The sequence below is a fragment of the Xyrauchen texanus genome, chromosome 5, assembly GCF_025860055.1.
Source record: "Xyrauchen texanus isolate HMW12.3.18 chromosome 5, RBS_HiC_50CHRs, whole genome shotgun sequence".
NCBI classification, from domain to species: Eukaryota; Metazoa; Chordata; class Actinopteri; order Cypriniformes; family Catostomidae; genus Xyrauchen; species Xyrauchen texanus.
The window spans coordinates 45,633,539-45,650,654 of NC_068280.1; the positions used below are offsets into that span (position 1 = coordinate 45,633,539).

Consider the following 17,116-nt stretch of genomic DNA (forward strand, 5'->3'; position numbering starts at 1 on the left):
GTTATAGAAATACTCAAATCAGCCCATCTGGCACCAACCATCATACCATGGTCAAAATCACTGAGATCACATTTTTCCCCATTCTGATGGTTGATGTGAACATTAACTGAAGCTCCTCACCCATATCTGCATGATTTTATGCATATATTTAAATTAACTCCAGACACAAATACATTTTAGAGCTGGGATTAACCATCACATCACAAAACAACATCATCAAGCCATGCAGTGCCATCTTTAAATCAACTGTGAAGCGCTACAAGAAACACGGAAAAGACAGCAGTTTTTACCCAAAGTGCTAGTAACGAATGTATGATTTGACAGTCAGCTGTACAGGAGGGTGAGAGAAGGTAACGGGACCTATTAAATGCGTCTTTCGCTGTCCAGCAAGATGATTTAAATTGTAATATGATAAACATCATCTAATATTGCTGCGTTGCTTAACATGTGTGACTATAACTGCTAGAGGTCACCCCGTGATCACACCTCACTGATTGAAGCTCTTAATGGAGTCTGTTTTATATAACGCAACCTTTTGCAACTTTGTAATCATGCAAGGGCACATAGTGATTTAAATCTTAATTCAATCAGTCGTGCAGCCTTAATGGATACCTTATGGCTGTCTCAGAGGTCAAAGTCTGCATGTTTAGAGAGTTTTGAATGGTTTTCACCTCATTATGTACAGTAAGTGCGAATTTTACTATGTCACATGAGCAATGCCGATTTTTCCTCATCAATGTGAAAATGACAAATAATAGGAATTAAATATTAAGTTCCGAGGAGTGCCAACCCTTCAACATTATGTGGATATTATTATCTCTGGATTGAGTATTTAAATTCACAGATTTTTAAAGAGTGGTTGGTCCAAATGTCTTTCCAATTATTCATACAGCTTTTTATTTAATTAATTTAAATAAGTGTGATATTATCACACTATTTTATCTCTTGAGTCTGATTTAGAATGGGAAGAACTCTAGATCTAACAACCTGTAGATATACTTAACCGTTATTGTTATTCTTCTATTAAACATTTGTGCTGCAAAAATCAACGACAGCTGTAACTAATCACTGCTAGCAAGTGACCATGGTATAAGCGGGATAATCCACGGCTATGTGTGCTTTAAACGATTTGAATGCACTTTGCAGAGGCAACAACTTTGCCTTCACGTTGTGCACTGAAATCGTTTAACGCACACCTAGCCATGGATTATCCCTTACATATTTATTTTGAAATATACTGTATCTTGCCCTTGTCAAACACAAGCACAGTGACCCAGTTTTGGATGGCCAGTAAATGGCTAACATTGCAGTGTGTGCGTGCGTGTGTGTATAATCACAGTTTCAAAACAGTCGACTCATCGGAGGGACGTTAAAAGTGTCCGGCTGAGCGTCCCCCCTCCATCCATCACTGTCTAAGACCTCTCAAGGTATTTTTGAGAGAAGCTTAGTGTTTGTTTAAGAGAGAGAGAGAAAGAGAGAGAGAGAGAGAGAGAGAGAGAGAGAGAGAGAGAGAGAGAGAGAGAGAGAGAGAGAGAGCAAGTAAGAATTCAGAGACAGTGAAATAATGAGGTTTCAGGTGCAGTTTACCTTAAAAAAAAGTTCTGTGGTGGAAGGTTTTAGATTGTAATACTTTGGTACTTTTAAATATGGTACTGAATGATTAATATGATTACCAAATGGTACTCAAAGAAGGTACAAGGTATTTCAAAGAACCATAAAAAACAGAAGAACCATGGTTCAGTATTGTGCTCATAATAGGCTGATGCTGCAGTCTGTAGAGGCTATACAGAATAGACTTCAGTCAATAGAGATTGACTAATTGCAGTTCTAGCCATTATCAAAATTATCTTTTACACATTACATAACGGTCGTAGCTACTCATGACAAAACCAAACGATTAAAGAAACATACTGTAAATGATTTTACCATGCACATGAAATTACATTATATGTCTCCTATCTAATTACTGTAAATATGGGTTGCATGATTTTAAATAAAAAAATAAAAAGTCAAAGGGCTTTTGAAAAACATGGCTGGGGAAATAAACAATTATTTTCTATTTCTCAAGCCAAATACACACAGCTGCAGTCTGTCAGGTTTCTGTACTGTTGGTTTCTCATAGCGGTTCCTAGTCGACTACAGTATCCAACTGTCAAACAAGTAAATCATACTGAGTAACCCAAGTTTCAAACAAAGATTGGTCAGTAAGTTTGTGCATTTCTGATACACAAATGAAAATAATTCCAAAAGAAGCAAAAACATCAAAATCTGCATGTCACCAAGCAACACAGAGACTGAAATGTGGCCTTGAACTGTGTACGTGAGGTGAATGGAGCAACAGAAATTTCACATTCCCGCTCAAAGCGTTCAGTAATTGTACTGTTCTCATACTATGGTCTTGCCTGTTTTGGAAACGCAACATCCAAAAAACCCCAAAAAAAACACTCACTCCTGCGTTTCTTCTCCATGCGTTTCTGTCTCTTCTCCTCTCTCTGTCGAGCCTCCTCTTCCTCCTGGTCTTGTCTACACTTGTGGAAGTTCTCCACCACCACACCGACAAACATGTTCAGCACAAAGAAGCTGACAATTAGCAGGAAGGAGATGAAGTACAGAAGCATCCAGGGATTATGATTCCTAATTGGCTGCAAAGAGAGATAAAAAAGAGAAACAATTTAGATATGATATGAGGTAGAGTCATTATTGAATTGATGTGCTGTAACCATGTTTACATACACATTATTGTCTGATTAAGGTCCATACAATATCACTGTTGGGTGTAGTGCAATAACAAAGTAAACTCTTACTGTAATCTTATTTCTTTAGTCCAAAAGTAGTGTAAAAGATTACATTGTTACTAACTTTCAATTGTTACAATGACATTACTTGGTGCACACATATTATTAAGATATTCTTATTATTCTTATAAGCTTTTTATATTATTTTTTCCAAAAAGATGTTTACATGTTTGTTGATGTCATGTTGTTGCTGTTGGAATATTCTTTCATACATGTAAACAGTATATTCAAAATAAAAGACACTTTCTTTTCAGTATTTTAGTCTTGTTCTCCAATAGAAAATATCTGAAGATCCTTAAAACATAGATTTACTTGAAAAGCAAAATTACATACGAAATGAGGATTTGATTTTCTACACAGAATATACTATATCTTGAAAGTCGATTTTACTTATCCTATTGACAAATTGCTCTAACAACATTTCTGTGAGTTTTAGTGTTCACACACACACACACACACACACACACACACACACACACACACACACACACACACACACACACACACACACACACACACACACACACACACACACATGTTGTGTTTCCATGTTTTATGGGGACTTTCCATAGACATAATGGTTTTTATACTGTACAAACTTTATATTCTATCCCCTAAACCTAACCCTACCCCTAAACCTAACCCTCACAGAAAACTTTCTGCATTTTTACATTTTCAAAAAACATAATTTAGTATGATTTATAAGCTGTTTTCCTCATGGGGACCGACAAAATGTCCCCACAAGGTCAAAAATTTCGGGTTTTACTATCCTTATGGGGACATTTGGTCCCCACAAAGTGATAAATACACGCTCACACATACACACACACACACACACACACACACACACATACATGCACGCACACACTTTTCACAAATGCCTGTGTATTGTAGCACTCATAATTACTTTCAAATGAACGTGCAGAGATGCAAATGAAAAATATTTAGATATGGGCCCTTGGACCGGCCCGTGACTGCGTTGGCACCTCAACTGCCTCGAGTTTCTGGCAGTATTACTTGCCCTGAGGAGGCTATTGCCATTGATCCGGGACAAGCATGTGTTGATCCGGACAGACAACACAGCGACGATTGCGTACATAAGCCGCCAAGGCGACCTACACTCTCGTCGAATGTTACAACTCTCCTCCTTTGGAGCTCAACCAGCTCAAGTGGTTGCGAGCCACCCACATCCCGGGCCACCTCAACAGCACAGTGGATGCGCTGTCTCGACAGGTTGCGCTCAGGAGAGAATGAAGACTCCACCCATAGGTAGTCCAGCTGATCGGGAGACGATTCGGCAAGCACAGGTAGACCTGTTCGCTTCACCAGAATCTGCGGTGGTAGACACGATCACCCCTCAACGAGGCGCCCTCATGCCTGAAGTGGTGTCTGTTCGCACATTGGTGTTCTTCCAGAGGTGAAGACCCCCAGAGATGCACAGTAGGGTCAGTGCTTTCCTTTCTGCAGGAAAAGATGGAGGGACAGCATATCGCTTTTGCATATCGCCTTTCCCGTCCCTTGAGGCGAAGACGTGCGCTCTTTCCCCAGTTGCGTTCGCAAGAAGTGTGAACCCTGGACGTTCTTCCTCCCTAGCCTAGCGGCAGTCAAGTCTTCGGAGAGGCTTGCTGCCGCCCCAGTACGGGCGTCACCCAGGCCCCCGTACTGAGGTAAGTGTTCCACATGTGTAAACCGCGTCTTCCTTGGGCAGAGGGCCCTTTGTCCTTGGTCACCGTGTTTGTAGTAACTCCTCCCCCCTTGGGTAGGATCTACCACGATGTGCTTCCGCTCCTAACAGGTAAAGACCATATGTTGTATTCCACCTAACCCCCCCCCCCCCCACCCCTTGCTACACTGGCTACGAGTCACACAGAGGTCTGCCCGTCTCACACCGCCAGTCTGTGTAACCTAGTTCAGCTCTTGTGGCGTTTTCCATTGGGACCCCTAGTGTCAACTCATCGACACAACGTCGAGTGAGTGACAGATAGGGAATGTCTCGGTTACTAATGTAACCTCCGTTCCCTGATGGAGGGAACGAGACGTTGTGTCCCTCCTGCCACAACACTGAACCACTGAACACTGAGGTTATGTCAGTAACCGAGACGTTATTGTCTTTGGACTAAATGTTTCGGTTTGTGTGTGTGTGTTTATGAGAGGGAGTGTGTAAGAACCCTCAGTGGAATTAAATGATGAATGCTCTGTCTCTCCTTCTCAACCTGCTCATTTGAAAGTCCACTGTATTTTCTCTGTCCCTCCTTAGTTTCTCTAGTCCAGAGCTGAATTAATTAGACATTCGCTTTACCTAAAAACCCTTTGCTGCCTTTTCTGATTGTGTCACTTGAGAGCTACAGGACAAAGAAGAAAACAAAAACGAAACACTACTGGTCTGTACTTTTCTTTTGCTATAACCGACATATACAGAGAATTGGTGTTTTCACATTGTGTAGAGTTATCTGAAGAATACACACCTGTTGGTCAACAGCCACTGCATCTAAGCCATCATACATGATGTTTACCCAGCCGTCTTTAGAAGATAGGACAAATAATGACATCAGAGCCTGTGGAAAAAACAAACAAAAGAGAAACATTACAGATAAAAGTAAAGCAAATCAAAACCACTTCCATGTCTTTAAAATATACTGGTCCCTAGATATGGCTTGGGTCCCTCCATTCCAAGTACAAACTGTGAATCAAATTTCTTAGTAAAGCCCACCTCTCCTCAACATGTGCCGTGATTTGAGGTGACATTTATATCCGTAGCACAAACAGTGCAGGATCAGCAATAGTAATAGCAATGCTTTCCTTAGAGTAGATCACTTGTAATATTAGTGTCAATTTCAGTGCCAACAATATAAACATCTGTAAAATCAGCATAAGATTTAGCTACATTATCACACTTATAAAAAAGTACTATGGTGCAGCCCCCCACTTAGACCAATACATTTCCATGACTTTTCCTTAATTTTAAGTATTTTTATAAAGAACTTTCTTGCACTCACCAAGAGTAATTTCTAGCCAATGAAAAATTACAAATGTGTTTTCATAACCTTTCCATCTACCCTATTTTAAAATGTCCTAATATTTCCTTGACAGTTTTCTATGACAGTGGGAGCCCTGATGATATTGCCATGGCATTTGTACTCTACCATAATGGTTCTTTAAAGTTACTTACAATACCATATACTGTAAATAGCATGGTATATGAATGTGGGAATCATACAGTACAATGGTACCATTGATGTAGAAGTCTGATACACTATATCTGTTATCAGCACTGTCATGTGTGTGTGTGTGTGTCCCACCTGACCCAGGTTATCAAAGTTGTACTTCCTGCGAACCCATCTATAGTTCGTCTGCAGGCACTCCGATTTATTGGTGATATTTCTAGTGTCAAATCCTTCGCAGTGATAGAACTTCCCCTTGAAGAGCTGAGAGAAACACCTTACATTTAGAATCCACTAGTATTAACCACATGTTTATTACAAAGCAAACAAATGGGTTGATAGCAAAACAGTAAAATATACCACAGGAATTTTCCACATTAATATTATAAACCAGATTGAAATGGAGAAGTGTACATGTTTCATGGCAAACTGAATATGCATGTATCCATGTAACCAGCATATTGTAAAGAAACAAAGACTTTTCAGAATTTTTTTGTATTTGTCTTTTTTCCAAATACAAATATCTAAACCTCCTTAAAACAAGATAAATTAACTTATTAAGCAAAATAGCATGTGATATTAAGACTTGTTTTCACAGAATACAGTATATCTTGAATGAGACTTGAAAGTTTATTTAAGAGTAAGTAAAATGTACAGAAAAGGATTCCCAATTGCCTGTACAAAGTATTATTACCTTTTAAAAGCCAATATGACTTTAGTTTTTTGGCTAACCCATAATTTGCTACTTGCTGTTGCTCCTCAGCTGTATTGGGGGAGGGGATAATTCTCTTTTTGTCTAATTAGCATTTTATTAGACAAAAAGTTGTATTACGCCCCTTCATACAGCACGAGTTAACAATTGTAAACTTCACCATTTAAATATTAAATGAGTATATAACCTTAAAGGTTATTTGGTTCAATTGCACATGGCTCAGGTGCACACTATATGATTTTTTCATTCCTTTAAGATTGTTGTTGTCCCAATCCAAGATTTTGGTCCCAATCCTCTCAGTTGACAGCACTGGGTGGGTGTTTAATGTCATCTGGCCGTCATAGGAGCTGTCACACTGAACGACGGTGATGCAAAATTTCGGACACTGCCAGAACTTCACTGGAGGCTAAGGCCACATCCACAATAATACGTTTTCATTTGAAAATGTAAATTAATGCATTGGTTTTTGTATTCATACCTCTCATGCACACAGGAGTTTTCCTTCACCAAAAATAGAGTGTTTCGAAAATCCTCTCCATTACCGCATATTTTGGAAAATGAGGAGGTTCAGAAACTGAAAACTGCATTTTTAAATGACGATGGGTGTGGACATGGCCTATGATTCATCGCAAAGGCAATGAATTGCCTATCGGTGAACAAGTCAAACTAAGCAATCAAAGACTGCTGATTTTGCCCTACGTCAAGAGAGATAGTTTATGATTCCCAAAATTTGTCTCAGACAGAAAAATCTTGGCCAAACTCATACAGCGTGAACCCGGCTGGGAATAAAAGCCACACTTCAAATCATTTTAAACATGACACAATTAATGCAAAGCAACTAATATGAATTCAAATGTATGATTGCATGTGTGTTTATGTGTGTGTTTACCTGAACTCCCAGAATGCCAAAGACAATGAAGAAAGCACAACAAATCAACACAATATTTCCAATAGGTCGGAGAGATGTGATCAATGTTTCAACAACCAGCTTTAGACCGGGGGCCCTGCTTATGACCCTGATAACAAAATTACAAACAACACACACACACACACACACACACACACACACACACACACACACACACACACACACACACACACACACACACACACAAATGCATAATTAGTGTTGCATCAATATTCTGTAGCATTGATACCATTCATGCAGAAAGAGGCTGAAAATACAAAGGGCTCTGTGTTGTGCAAAAAGCTGAAACAAGTAGATGTGATGCGCTCTAGTGTTAGCCTTGAACTCAATATGTCAATCTGCTGATTAGAATATATCTCTGTCTGAGAGTACCATGTTGTTCAATGTTGCGCCCAGCTGAACAGTTCACTGAATCTGATATGAGAGTTAGTGTGATTTCAGCACCATGGACAGCAAAATTATTTAGGACTAGTCCACCCAGAAATACAAATTCTGCCATCATTTACAAACCCTCATGTTGTTTTAAACTTCTGTATTTTTTTCTCTTGTGACTGTTTGATGTCAAATCTGGCTTAACCAGCAGCCATATCACCATGCAGCTCTTGCCTGGTTGCCCACTGAAGCCTGGCCAGTACCTGAATGGGACACCTCCTGGGAAAATCTAAGTTTGTTTCTGGAAGAGGTATTAGGGAGTCCAGCAGGGGGTGCTCACCCTATGGTCCGTGTGGGTCCTAATGCCCCAGTATAGTGGTGGGGAAACTACTGTAAAAAGGCACTGTCTTTTGAAAGAGATGTTAAACCGAGGTCCTGACTCTCTGTGATCATTAAAAATCCCAGGACACTTCTCGTAAGGAGTAGGCCCCCATAGGCCCTTCTCAATCATGGCCTCCTAATAATCCACATCCATTAATTGGCTGTATCACTCTACTCTCTCCTCTCCACCAATAGCTGGTGTGTGGTGAGTGTACTGGTGCACTATGGCTGCCGTCACATCATCCAGGTGGATGCTGCACACTGGTGGTGGTTGAGGAGATTCCCCCTATACTATGTAAAGCGCTTTGAGTGCCTAGAAAAACGCTATATAAATGTAAGGAATTATTATTAATTTTTATAATTATTACATACTGTCACGAATAGGGAAGTCAGGAGAAGGCAGACGAGAGGTGAGGATCCAGATGCGGCTTTATTAATGGGCACACAATGGGAAAAGGAAACTAAAACACAGGAGAACATAGAGGGGCAAACACTGGTTGGGAAAACATCCACAGGGACAAGGAAACCTCGAACGACCAGGAAGGAGTCAAGAGCAGTGAACATGAACAAAACAGCAACATTCAACAAAGATCGACAAAGACTGAACAAAGAACCAGGTGTAAATACAGGAGGGAACAAACAAGGGAATGAGGGACACCTGGAGGAAACAATCAGGGAAAGATAACCAATCAGGGGAACACCAATGATACAAAGAAACTACAGAGGACTACAAAAACCAAACAGGAAACAGGAACTAAACTTCAAAATAACGGTACAAAAACAAAAGACAACAGGGAACATGACAGCATAAAAGAAACTACAAAGGACTACAAAAACCAAAACAGGAAACAGGAACTAAACTAAACTTCAAAATAACAGTACAAAAACAAAAGACAACAGTGAACGTGACACATACATTGAGGTGCCAGATTTAAAATGGACAAAAGCAAATGAGACTTGAGAGCTTTGGTGTAGGGCAAGATTTTCATTGAATAAAGATTTTAATTTTGGTTGAAATAATCCTTTTGTAAAGCTATTGTATATATAATTGTATGTATAAAAATAGAATATAATTATCAAAATATTAATAACTTCAGTCTTGACCAACACAAAATGGGTATCGTTTGAAAGTGTAAGGCTGGTGCCCAGGGGTCTGAACTCAGAGGATAACACTCACCAGGGAGGCAAAGGGCCTCTGCGAGAACAGGCACACGGATCCTATCACACAATTAAAATATAAACCTGAAACAACACACCCAGCAATGCATGGGCCATAAAATTCACTCATTATTGTTCCTTCACATCTGTTCCTCGCTCCCCCTCTCTCCTTTTCGCTCCCTCCTCTGTCCTCCTACTCAGAATCACCTAAGCCTCAACTAAATCCTGTTTATACAAAAGTATCTCATTCAATGTAAGCAAAGACTTTAACTATCCATGTCTCATACACAAAACATTTTTTTTTGCCTATTTTTAAGATGTCTCCATTTCAATTGAAAAACAAATTTCCATCTAGTTGAACTGAATAGTCTTGAAGAAAATGTAATTAATAAAACTTGCATTTTGTAAGATTTGCACATTTTATTTAGTTAAATATTACGCAATTCAACTAGGTGGAAATGTGTTATTCAATTGAAATGGATATATCTAAAAAAAAAAGGCAAAAATATTTTTTTGGTGTGTATCATTCAAAATGTCTCAATGCAACTGGTTCAACGGTCTTAGTACCACAACTGTACAATACATGATCACACATTTTTGAGAATTTAGTGGAATTCTGACCACTACTAGGGGTGTGCCTCCCTCCTTGGTCTTTCATCCAAGTTATCTTCTGTATGCAGATAAGGTGCGACACCAGGAATGTAAAACCTTTTTGCCCCCAAATTCTTATCGTTAAACTATTTGGCCTAAAATGTCTGGGTATTTAAGGAAGGTTGACAAAAGCATCAGGTAATCTATAATTCAGATCTCCCCGCACAATCGCTGTGTGTCGTTTTGCTGCCAGGTATGATTATGATTCTCTTACATGTGCTTTATAGAATGTTGTAACTTTTGATCATTGATGAAACTGTTTTATTGACTTGTATAATTTCTAATTGGAAAAAGAAATATGCTAACACCTACCTGGCTAATACATTTTTAAACTTGATTCTATTCTGACTTATTCTGAAATTATTGGCTTTGGTAGATTATGTACAATTCGCGTTACCGCAAATCTGCGATCAGGGTTATTACATACTAAGACCCAGAATTTGATGGAGCATGAAGCACATCAACTGGGATCTTAGCGTTCTGATTAACCATTTGGATTTAGACAAGTGTAATAAGAATCTACATAACAAAACAAAACAAAAACCAAATTACTATTTGGGTGATGGTATGTTGGTTGGCCTTATCCAAGTAGTATTAGTAGTTTATCTTGCAATCTGGCTGAAAACACATCAGCTATCCTGGATCAGATAATATCATTATAAATGGTGTAGCGTCATGGAACACTAAACCAATCGGACTGGGTTAAGATAAGCCATCCATATTTGGGAGGAGAGACATGTGTTTAGTGACTTACATATGGCCACCAGTATATGGCACCAAGTACAAGACACAGACTCAATGAGGACTCAGTGGCACAGAATGAAACTCATAAAGAATTAAGAAGACTAGGAATATAGCATACACGGCTTAATACACTTTTATTGTGTGGAGTAAAGCAGCCCAGAGATTCTGCTAAACATCTCCTTTTGTGCTCCATGGAAGAACAAAGCATATGGCTTGCAACACAATGAGATAAATGACAGAATCAGGTGACTATCTTTTTAAGAGTACAACAACAATATTGATCAATGGACTTAATGTACATTCATGCACACATTCACACCTTCAAAAAGTCTTACCTCAGGGGTCTTAATGTTCTGAGAAGACGAAGAACTCTTAAGATTCCCAAGATTCTGTTCCCACCGGAGGAGGCCAGTGAGACCAGGATGTCCACTATAGACACAAACACCAGCAGACCATCTAGAACATTCCAGCTGCTCTTCAGGTATGACCCTGGACCAGCATACAGTCCAAGAGAAACCACCTGCAATACAAACACTATAATGATCATATCTATCTATCTATCTATCTATCTATCTATCTATCTATCTATCTATCTATCTATCTATCTATCTATCTATCTATCTATCTATCTATCTATCTGTCTGTCTGTCTGTCTGTCTGTCTGTCTGTCTGTCTGTCTGTCTGTCTGTCTGTCTGTCTGTCTGTCTATCTATCTCTCTGTCCGTCCCTCCGTCCGTCCATCTGTCTGGTTTTATCCAACTGGCCCATGGTCTTTAACCAATCAAGTTGCATCAAGTCCAAGTCCAAAGGGGACTTGGACAGAGTCCAAAGACAGAGTCCATAACAGCAGAGTCAAGTCTGAGTGAATCTGTTCATGAATCTGGTTTAAAATTACAACTGTCAATTCTTACATCAACATTTTAAGCTTTTAACCTTCACAACTAAGAAAAACAGTATGTCAATATCAGGGTCACAACTATCCATTTATGGATATATTTGGACTCAGGACCATACTCGAGTCAGAGTCCGAATCAGAGTTTGGACCTGAGTAACCCAACTGTAATGTATACTCAATCAATTCATTTTCTAGCAAGTTCCTACCTTCACAGTCATCTCAGCCACAAAGATCACAGTGAAGATGTAGTTGGACACTTTAAGAAAAATCCGTTCCTGCAAAATAATATGTAAATAAAAATGCAATTTAAAAATGACAACAAATGCACCATATCCGTTACAGACCAATAAATGAGCAGCCTTGAAATGTTGGTTTGACACCCAAGATATAATGAATATAAGTTTTTGAATAGCAGCAAAATAATGTATTTTCACTGAAGTAGTATGCATGGTGTTACAGTTTTACAAATAATGGGTTTGTGGTATAGAAACAGTAGAAAGCTATGATATGACAAAGCAAAAAGCCATTATTTTTATATATAAACATAATTAATTATTGAGCTTTGGCATCTTACATCACTGATCCCATCATTTTATAAAAACAACCAGCCACTCAAGACTGTGGGTTGCAGTCTGCATTTTACCATGGTTAAGGGGAGTTAACTGTGTACTTAATAATAAATTATTAATAATAACATTTTCATTTGAATTAATACATTTAATAATTATGAATGAATTATTATTCATTATATTTATTAATGCATATAATATATGTATTTGACCTAAAATGTAAAAAAAAAAACTTTATAAATAAAAATTTAAACAAGGCATATCCAATCAGATTTCAGAGCTGGTACTATTCGCTTTACAAATGTAGTTTTAGTGCAGTGGCATTATGAATATAATTGAATGGCAACATGTATAATAGAACTGTATGATTATAGTTTTGAGAATAGTGGAATAATGAAAGAGTAAGTGTAGTGTTCACCGTGCTGTCAGGCTGGATGTCAGGTCTCTCTAGAGCGATTGTGACGCAGTTGAGAAAGATGAAGAACAGGACAATATGATCAAACATCTTATAAGTGATGACCCTCTGACAGCGCACACGGAAACTGCACAGACAGAAAAGAAGGATGGCCCAGGGTGTGTGTAGTATGAGAATGTGCAAGCACTGCATTTATTATGGTAGAATATGTGTGTGAGTCTGGCTGTTGTGCTGCTACTCACTTATTATGAGGGGAAAAAAGGTAGAGTGACCAGTCCTCATGATCTCTACACCACTGAGGTTTATACGGCTCCAACACTCTCTTCAGAATGACAAACCAACTCTGAATAAAACACACAAATAATACCAGATGGGAAAAGATTTGGAATGTAGAGAGCATGTTGGCCTGTGGCTGATATAATGTAAATACAGTATATGAACACTTTGTTCCAAAATCTAACAATCTGCCTTGCTGTCTACTGCCTACATAAGCAAGTGCCTTCTAAGGCACAGTAGCATCCTCAGAAGTTAATGATTTTGAAAGCTTTACATACTTTGTGTCAGGAACATCCTTATAATGCTTTAAAATGCTTCCAAGTCATCTCACTAGGCTTGGAACAGAGCAAATATTTACTGAACTTTAACTGGAAAAAATATTTGAAACCAAAATTTGTTTATTTATTAAACAGAAGAAATCTCAAAATGGGCAAATAGCCTATCTGCCAATTAATTGGTCTGGCAGATATACCGGTACCCTTCTCATTGGAGATCACTATTGCAATTGACCAAAAAACCCATATTGTGCGATCAATATTAAAAGTGATTAAATCTAGGGTCCCACCTCTTCAAAGTCATCATCCTCTACCCCATGGTTGGATGGTTCAGGACGTGTAATGTTCAGAGATGATGGATAACCTCCATCTAATCTGCCATTACACTCCAAATATGGGCGTGGAACCTGAAGGAGCTCTGGTAAATCAAACGACCCGAGACATGAGACTCCGCCCAGACTGCCAGTCCTGCTGGATTTCCCATCGTCTGATTGGTTGTCATCTATGCTGTCCTGTCTCACCCCTGACAGCAGCGACTCGCGCTCTCCCGACTGAGCACGTCTGATGAGACTGGGGGCGTGGCTAAGACTGTTCCAACTGGAGCGCCGGCTTCCCCAAAGGCTGGACTACAAAAGACAGACAAAATGTTGCTGATTATCATGGAATGCAAGAAATGATTTTATATGAAAGTTAATTTTTCTCCCCAATCTGTAATGCCCAAGTCCTCATGGTGGCGTAGTGACTCGCCTATATCTGGGTGGGGGAGGACAAATCTCATTTGCCTCCGAGTCTGAGACAGTCAATCCGTACATCTTATCACGTGGCTTGTTGAGCACGTTACCGTGGAGAAATAGAATGTGTGGAGGCTCACGCTATTCTCCACGGCATCCTTGCAAAACTCACCACGCGCCCCACCTAGAGCGAACCATATTATAGCAACCACAAGGAGGTTAACCCAACATGAGTGACATGTTTAAAATGGTAGCAACAGCAAAATTATAAAAGACCAGAATGTTCAATAATTAATTACATTAATTAATAATAATAATAATCAAAATAAACAATTCTTAAAACAAAGTTTGCCCTTTATTGCATACCCTTAAGTTACCCGGGACCTCATTCCACCCCTTTACCTAATCCATTTTTTAGAGTTATGCCCACACCTCTTTAGTATTCCTTAACCTTCCTTTTCTGATTAGTGTTATGAAAAAAAAAAGTGAAATCTGCATTAGACATAATAGTTTTGACAGTCTTATCTAGTTTTGATTAAAAAAAGTGTAGATCATTCTGAGAACATATTTTTTTACATTCACAGAATTATGGGGCAAGGTTAATTAAAAGAAGTGCAATAATAGAAAATAAAAGCAATAATTAGGCAATAATACATAGGCCTAATAATTATTTTTTTAATTTAATTATTTATTTATTTTTATTACTTAATTTGATTTAATTTAATGTTTTGTTCTGGTAATTTATAAAAAAATTTTCATTTGGCAATTAATATTTTTAATGTAATTCTTTTTTTTGCATCTAGCAATTTATTGAATTGATCAAACCCAGAGAATGCTGCCGATATGTTTCAAAAGTAAGCTATACATTTTTTTTATTTAGTCTTGGGCTAATGTTAGTGTTCTGATAAAGCACATTGTATTGTGTATTTATATTTATATTTAATACACCTTCTGTATGGAAGGTTGTGATATTAAAAAGCATACTGAAATAACTTTACAGTGGGAGGTAGTTAGGCACTAATTTTGCCATGGAGTGAACACGGAGCGGGGTTTCTCTAATCCAGGGGAGAGCGAGGAGCGTGAAATGGGCAACCCGGAGTGTAGTGATTAAAGAAGGCTTTGAGCGTGGTGGGGAAATTCTACTATGAATATTACGTTTAAACATTAATTTAAAAATGTATTAATTTTGAAATAAAATACAGTATACTATGAAAATATACTACAACTTGTGCAAACTACATAGAGCCCAACAGCAAACCCTCAGCTTGTGAGTTCATGCATCAAAGCGAAGTGATTTCATAAAAAGAAGAGGGCATTTGTACGAACTGTAGAAGTCTTAAAGTCACAAGTGAAAAAGTGCTGGTTAATAAGGGTCAAAGAAAGGGTAATAATGGTCATAAAACCTAATTTATCACTGTTGTTGGCACAAAAAACCTTGACTAACATTATAAGTTGATCTCTGGGAGAGAAATAAAATGACAGAAAAAATAATAAGGTATTTGTGTGGATCAGGGACACCAGAACCACTTTTAGCCCACATCTCTGTCGGGTGAAATTAAAATCTGTAACCTACCTTTGATGGCTCACATTAAAAGCAAATGTCTTATACAGGCTATAATATGCTTTAGTTTTTGCACCTTATATTATTTCAAACAGACAAATGCGATTTTAAATATGTAAGGAAATCAGACAACATGTAGGATTGAATTGTTATGCATCTAATATACAAAAGCAAATTTAGAGTTTGAGATAATGTTATAACAAATGTTCATTTGTGCTCTCGAATTTAGTGAAAACGTCACTACACTTGCATTTGCAAAAATGCCAATCAATGCACTATTAACAGTTTTAACGGGTTGAATGCTCCATGTGTTTTAAGGCAATTTTTATTTCTTAATAAATTATTATATTGTTGTTAAATTGTTGTGTTTACCACTCACCAGGGATCTCTGATCATGGAGCTCGGTGGAGGTGTTGCTGTTGCGACGTGACTGGATGTAGATGTGTGACATTTCAGTTCTGGGCATGACATTGGGTTGTATGTGTGACACGTGAGGTGGCATGGATGCTCGGGTTTCCAGGTGTCCATTGGAAATGGGAAATAACGTCTGCATTTTCAATTCTGATCCTAATATCAACAACAGGTCAAACATCAAATACCTAAGCACAACAATAAAGGCAGTTGGCATGAAATAATTTTTTGGATGTTTACATGTCCTGCAGTGTGACATTATTTGCTAATTCTACTATCATTATTATGAATGCAGCTTTTATACATTAATATTTGTGCATTTATAATTAATTGATAACACAGCAGGACCATTTAAATTGAATTAGTGAAGGCAAAAAAGGTGCTTTAAAAAGGTGAAAAATGTAAAAGAAATGGTAACCAGTTTCAGTACTAAAGACATACACTTTCCATTGTACATTCATATAAACACACACATGCACACACGCAAGCACGCACGCGCACACACACACACACACACACACCTGAGTTCAGTAGTTCTCTCAGTTTGTCCTCATCACCATAGTCAGATGACATGTCATCATCGCTGTCTGATCTGCTAGCATCACCCTAAGAAAGAGAGAGAGTGTGATTTAAAGTGGGAAATATGAAATTCATAATAAAAAAAATTATGAATATGTTTATGCACATACCCAAACACAAGGCTAGCAGCAATAAAACCAGAACAAACTCTCTGCCTTCTCATTTTATGGTCAGTTCCTCAATTTTTAACTTTGCCCTTTTTCGACCTATGTCATAAACTTGTCCTGCTAGGCTGCTCCCATACATTTCAAGTCAACATGGAAGAGCATTCTCAACCTATTTTACTTCCATAACGTCATGTATTTTATTTATAGTATTTATAGGTCTTTATTTTTGGGATTACTATTGCTTCACCATGTGGTGTGTTGGTGGCCTAGTTATTAAAGCACAGAACTAGTAAGCAGAAGGTTGCCGGTTCGACCCCCACAGCAACCAAAATTGTGTTTTACTGAAAAAGCGGGACATTTTGGCTTGTTTCATTCATATTTGGTAATATTAGAAA

General features: G+C 38.2%; 1 protein-coding gene across 1 annotated transcript in view; it reads right to left on the reverse strand.

The window, feature by feature from the left end:
• The window catches only part of cacna1hb (calcium channel, voltage-dependent, T type, alpha 1H subunit b), a 135,224-nt gene that overhangs the window by 15,632 nt on the left and 102,476 nt on the right, over positions 1-17,116 (reverse strand). Inside the window, exons 15-25 of the mRNA XM_052126347.1 lie at positions 16,557-16,641; positions 16,004-16,191; positions 13,623-13,958; positions 13,024-13,124; positions 12,785-12,908; positions 12,004-12,072; positions 11,238-11,422; positions 7,558-7,684; positions 6,095-6,220; positions 5,261-5,350; positions 2,450-2,642 (exon numbers count right to left, since the gene is read on the reverse strand). Of these exons, the coding sequence (XP_051982307.1) occupies positions 2,450-2,642; positions 5,261-5,350; positions 6,095-6,220; positions 7,558-7,684; positions 11,238-11,422; positions 12,004-12,072; positions 12,785-12,908; positions 13,024-13,124; positions 13,623-13,958; positions 16,004-16,191; positions 16,557-16,641 (1,624 nt within the window). The remainder of the gene's footprint in view (positions 1-2,449; positions 2,643-5,260; positions 5,351-6,094; positions 6,221-7,557; positions 7,685-11,237; positions 11,423-12,003; positions 12,073-12,784; positions 12,909-13,023; positions 13,125-13,622; positions 13,959-16,003; positions 16,192-16,556; positions 16,642-17,116) is intronic.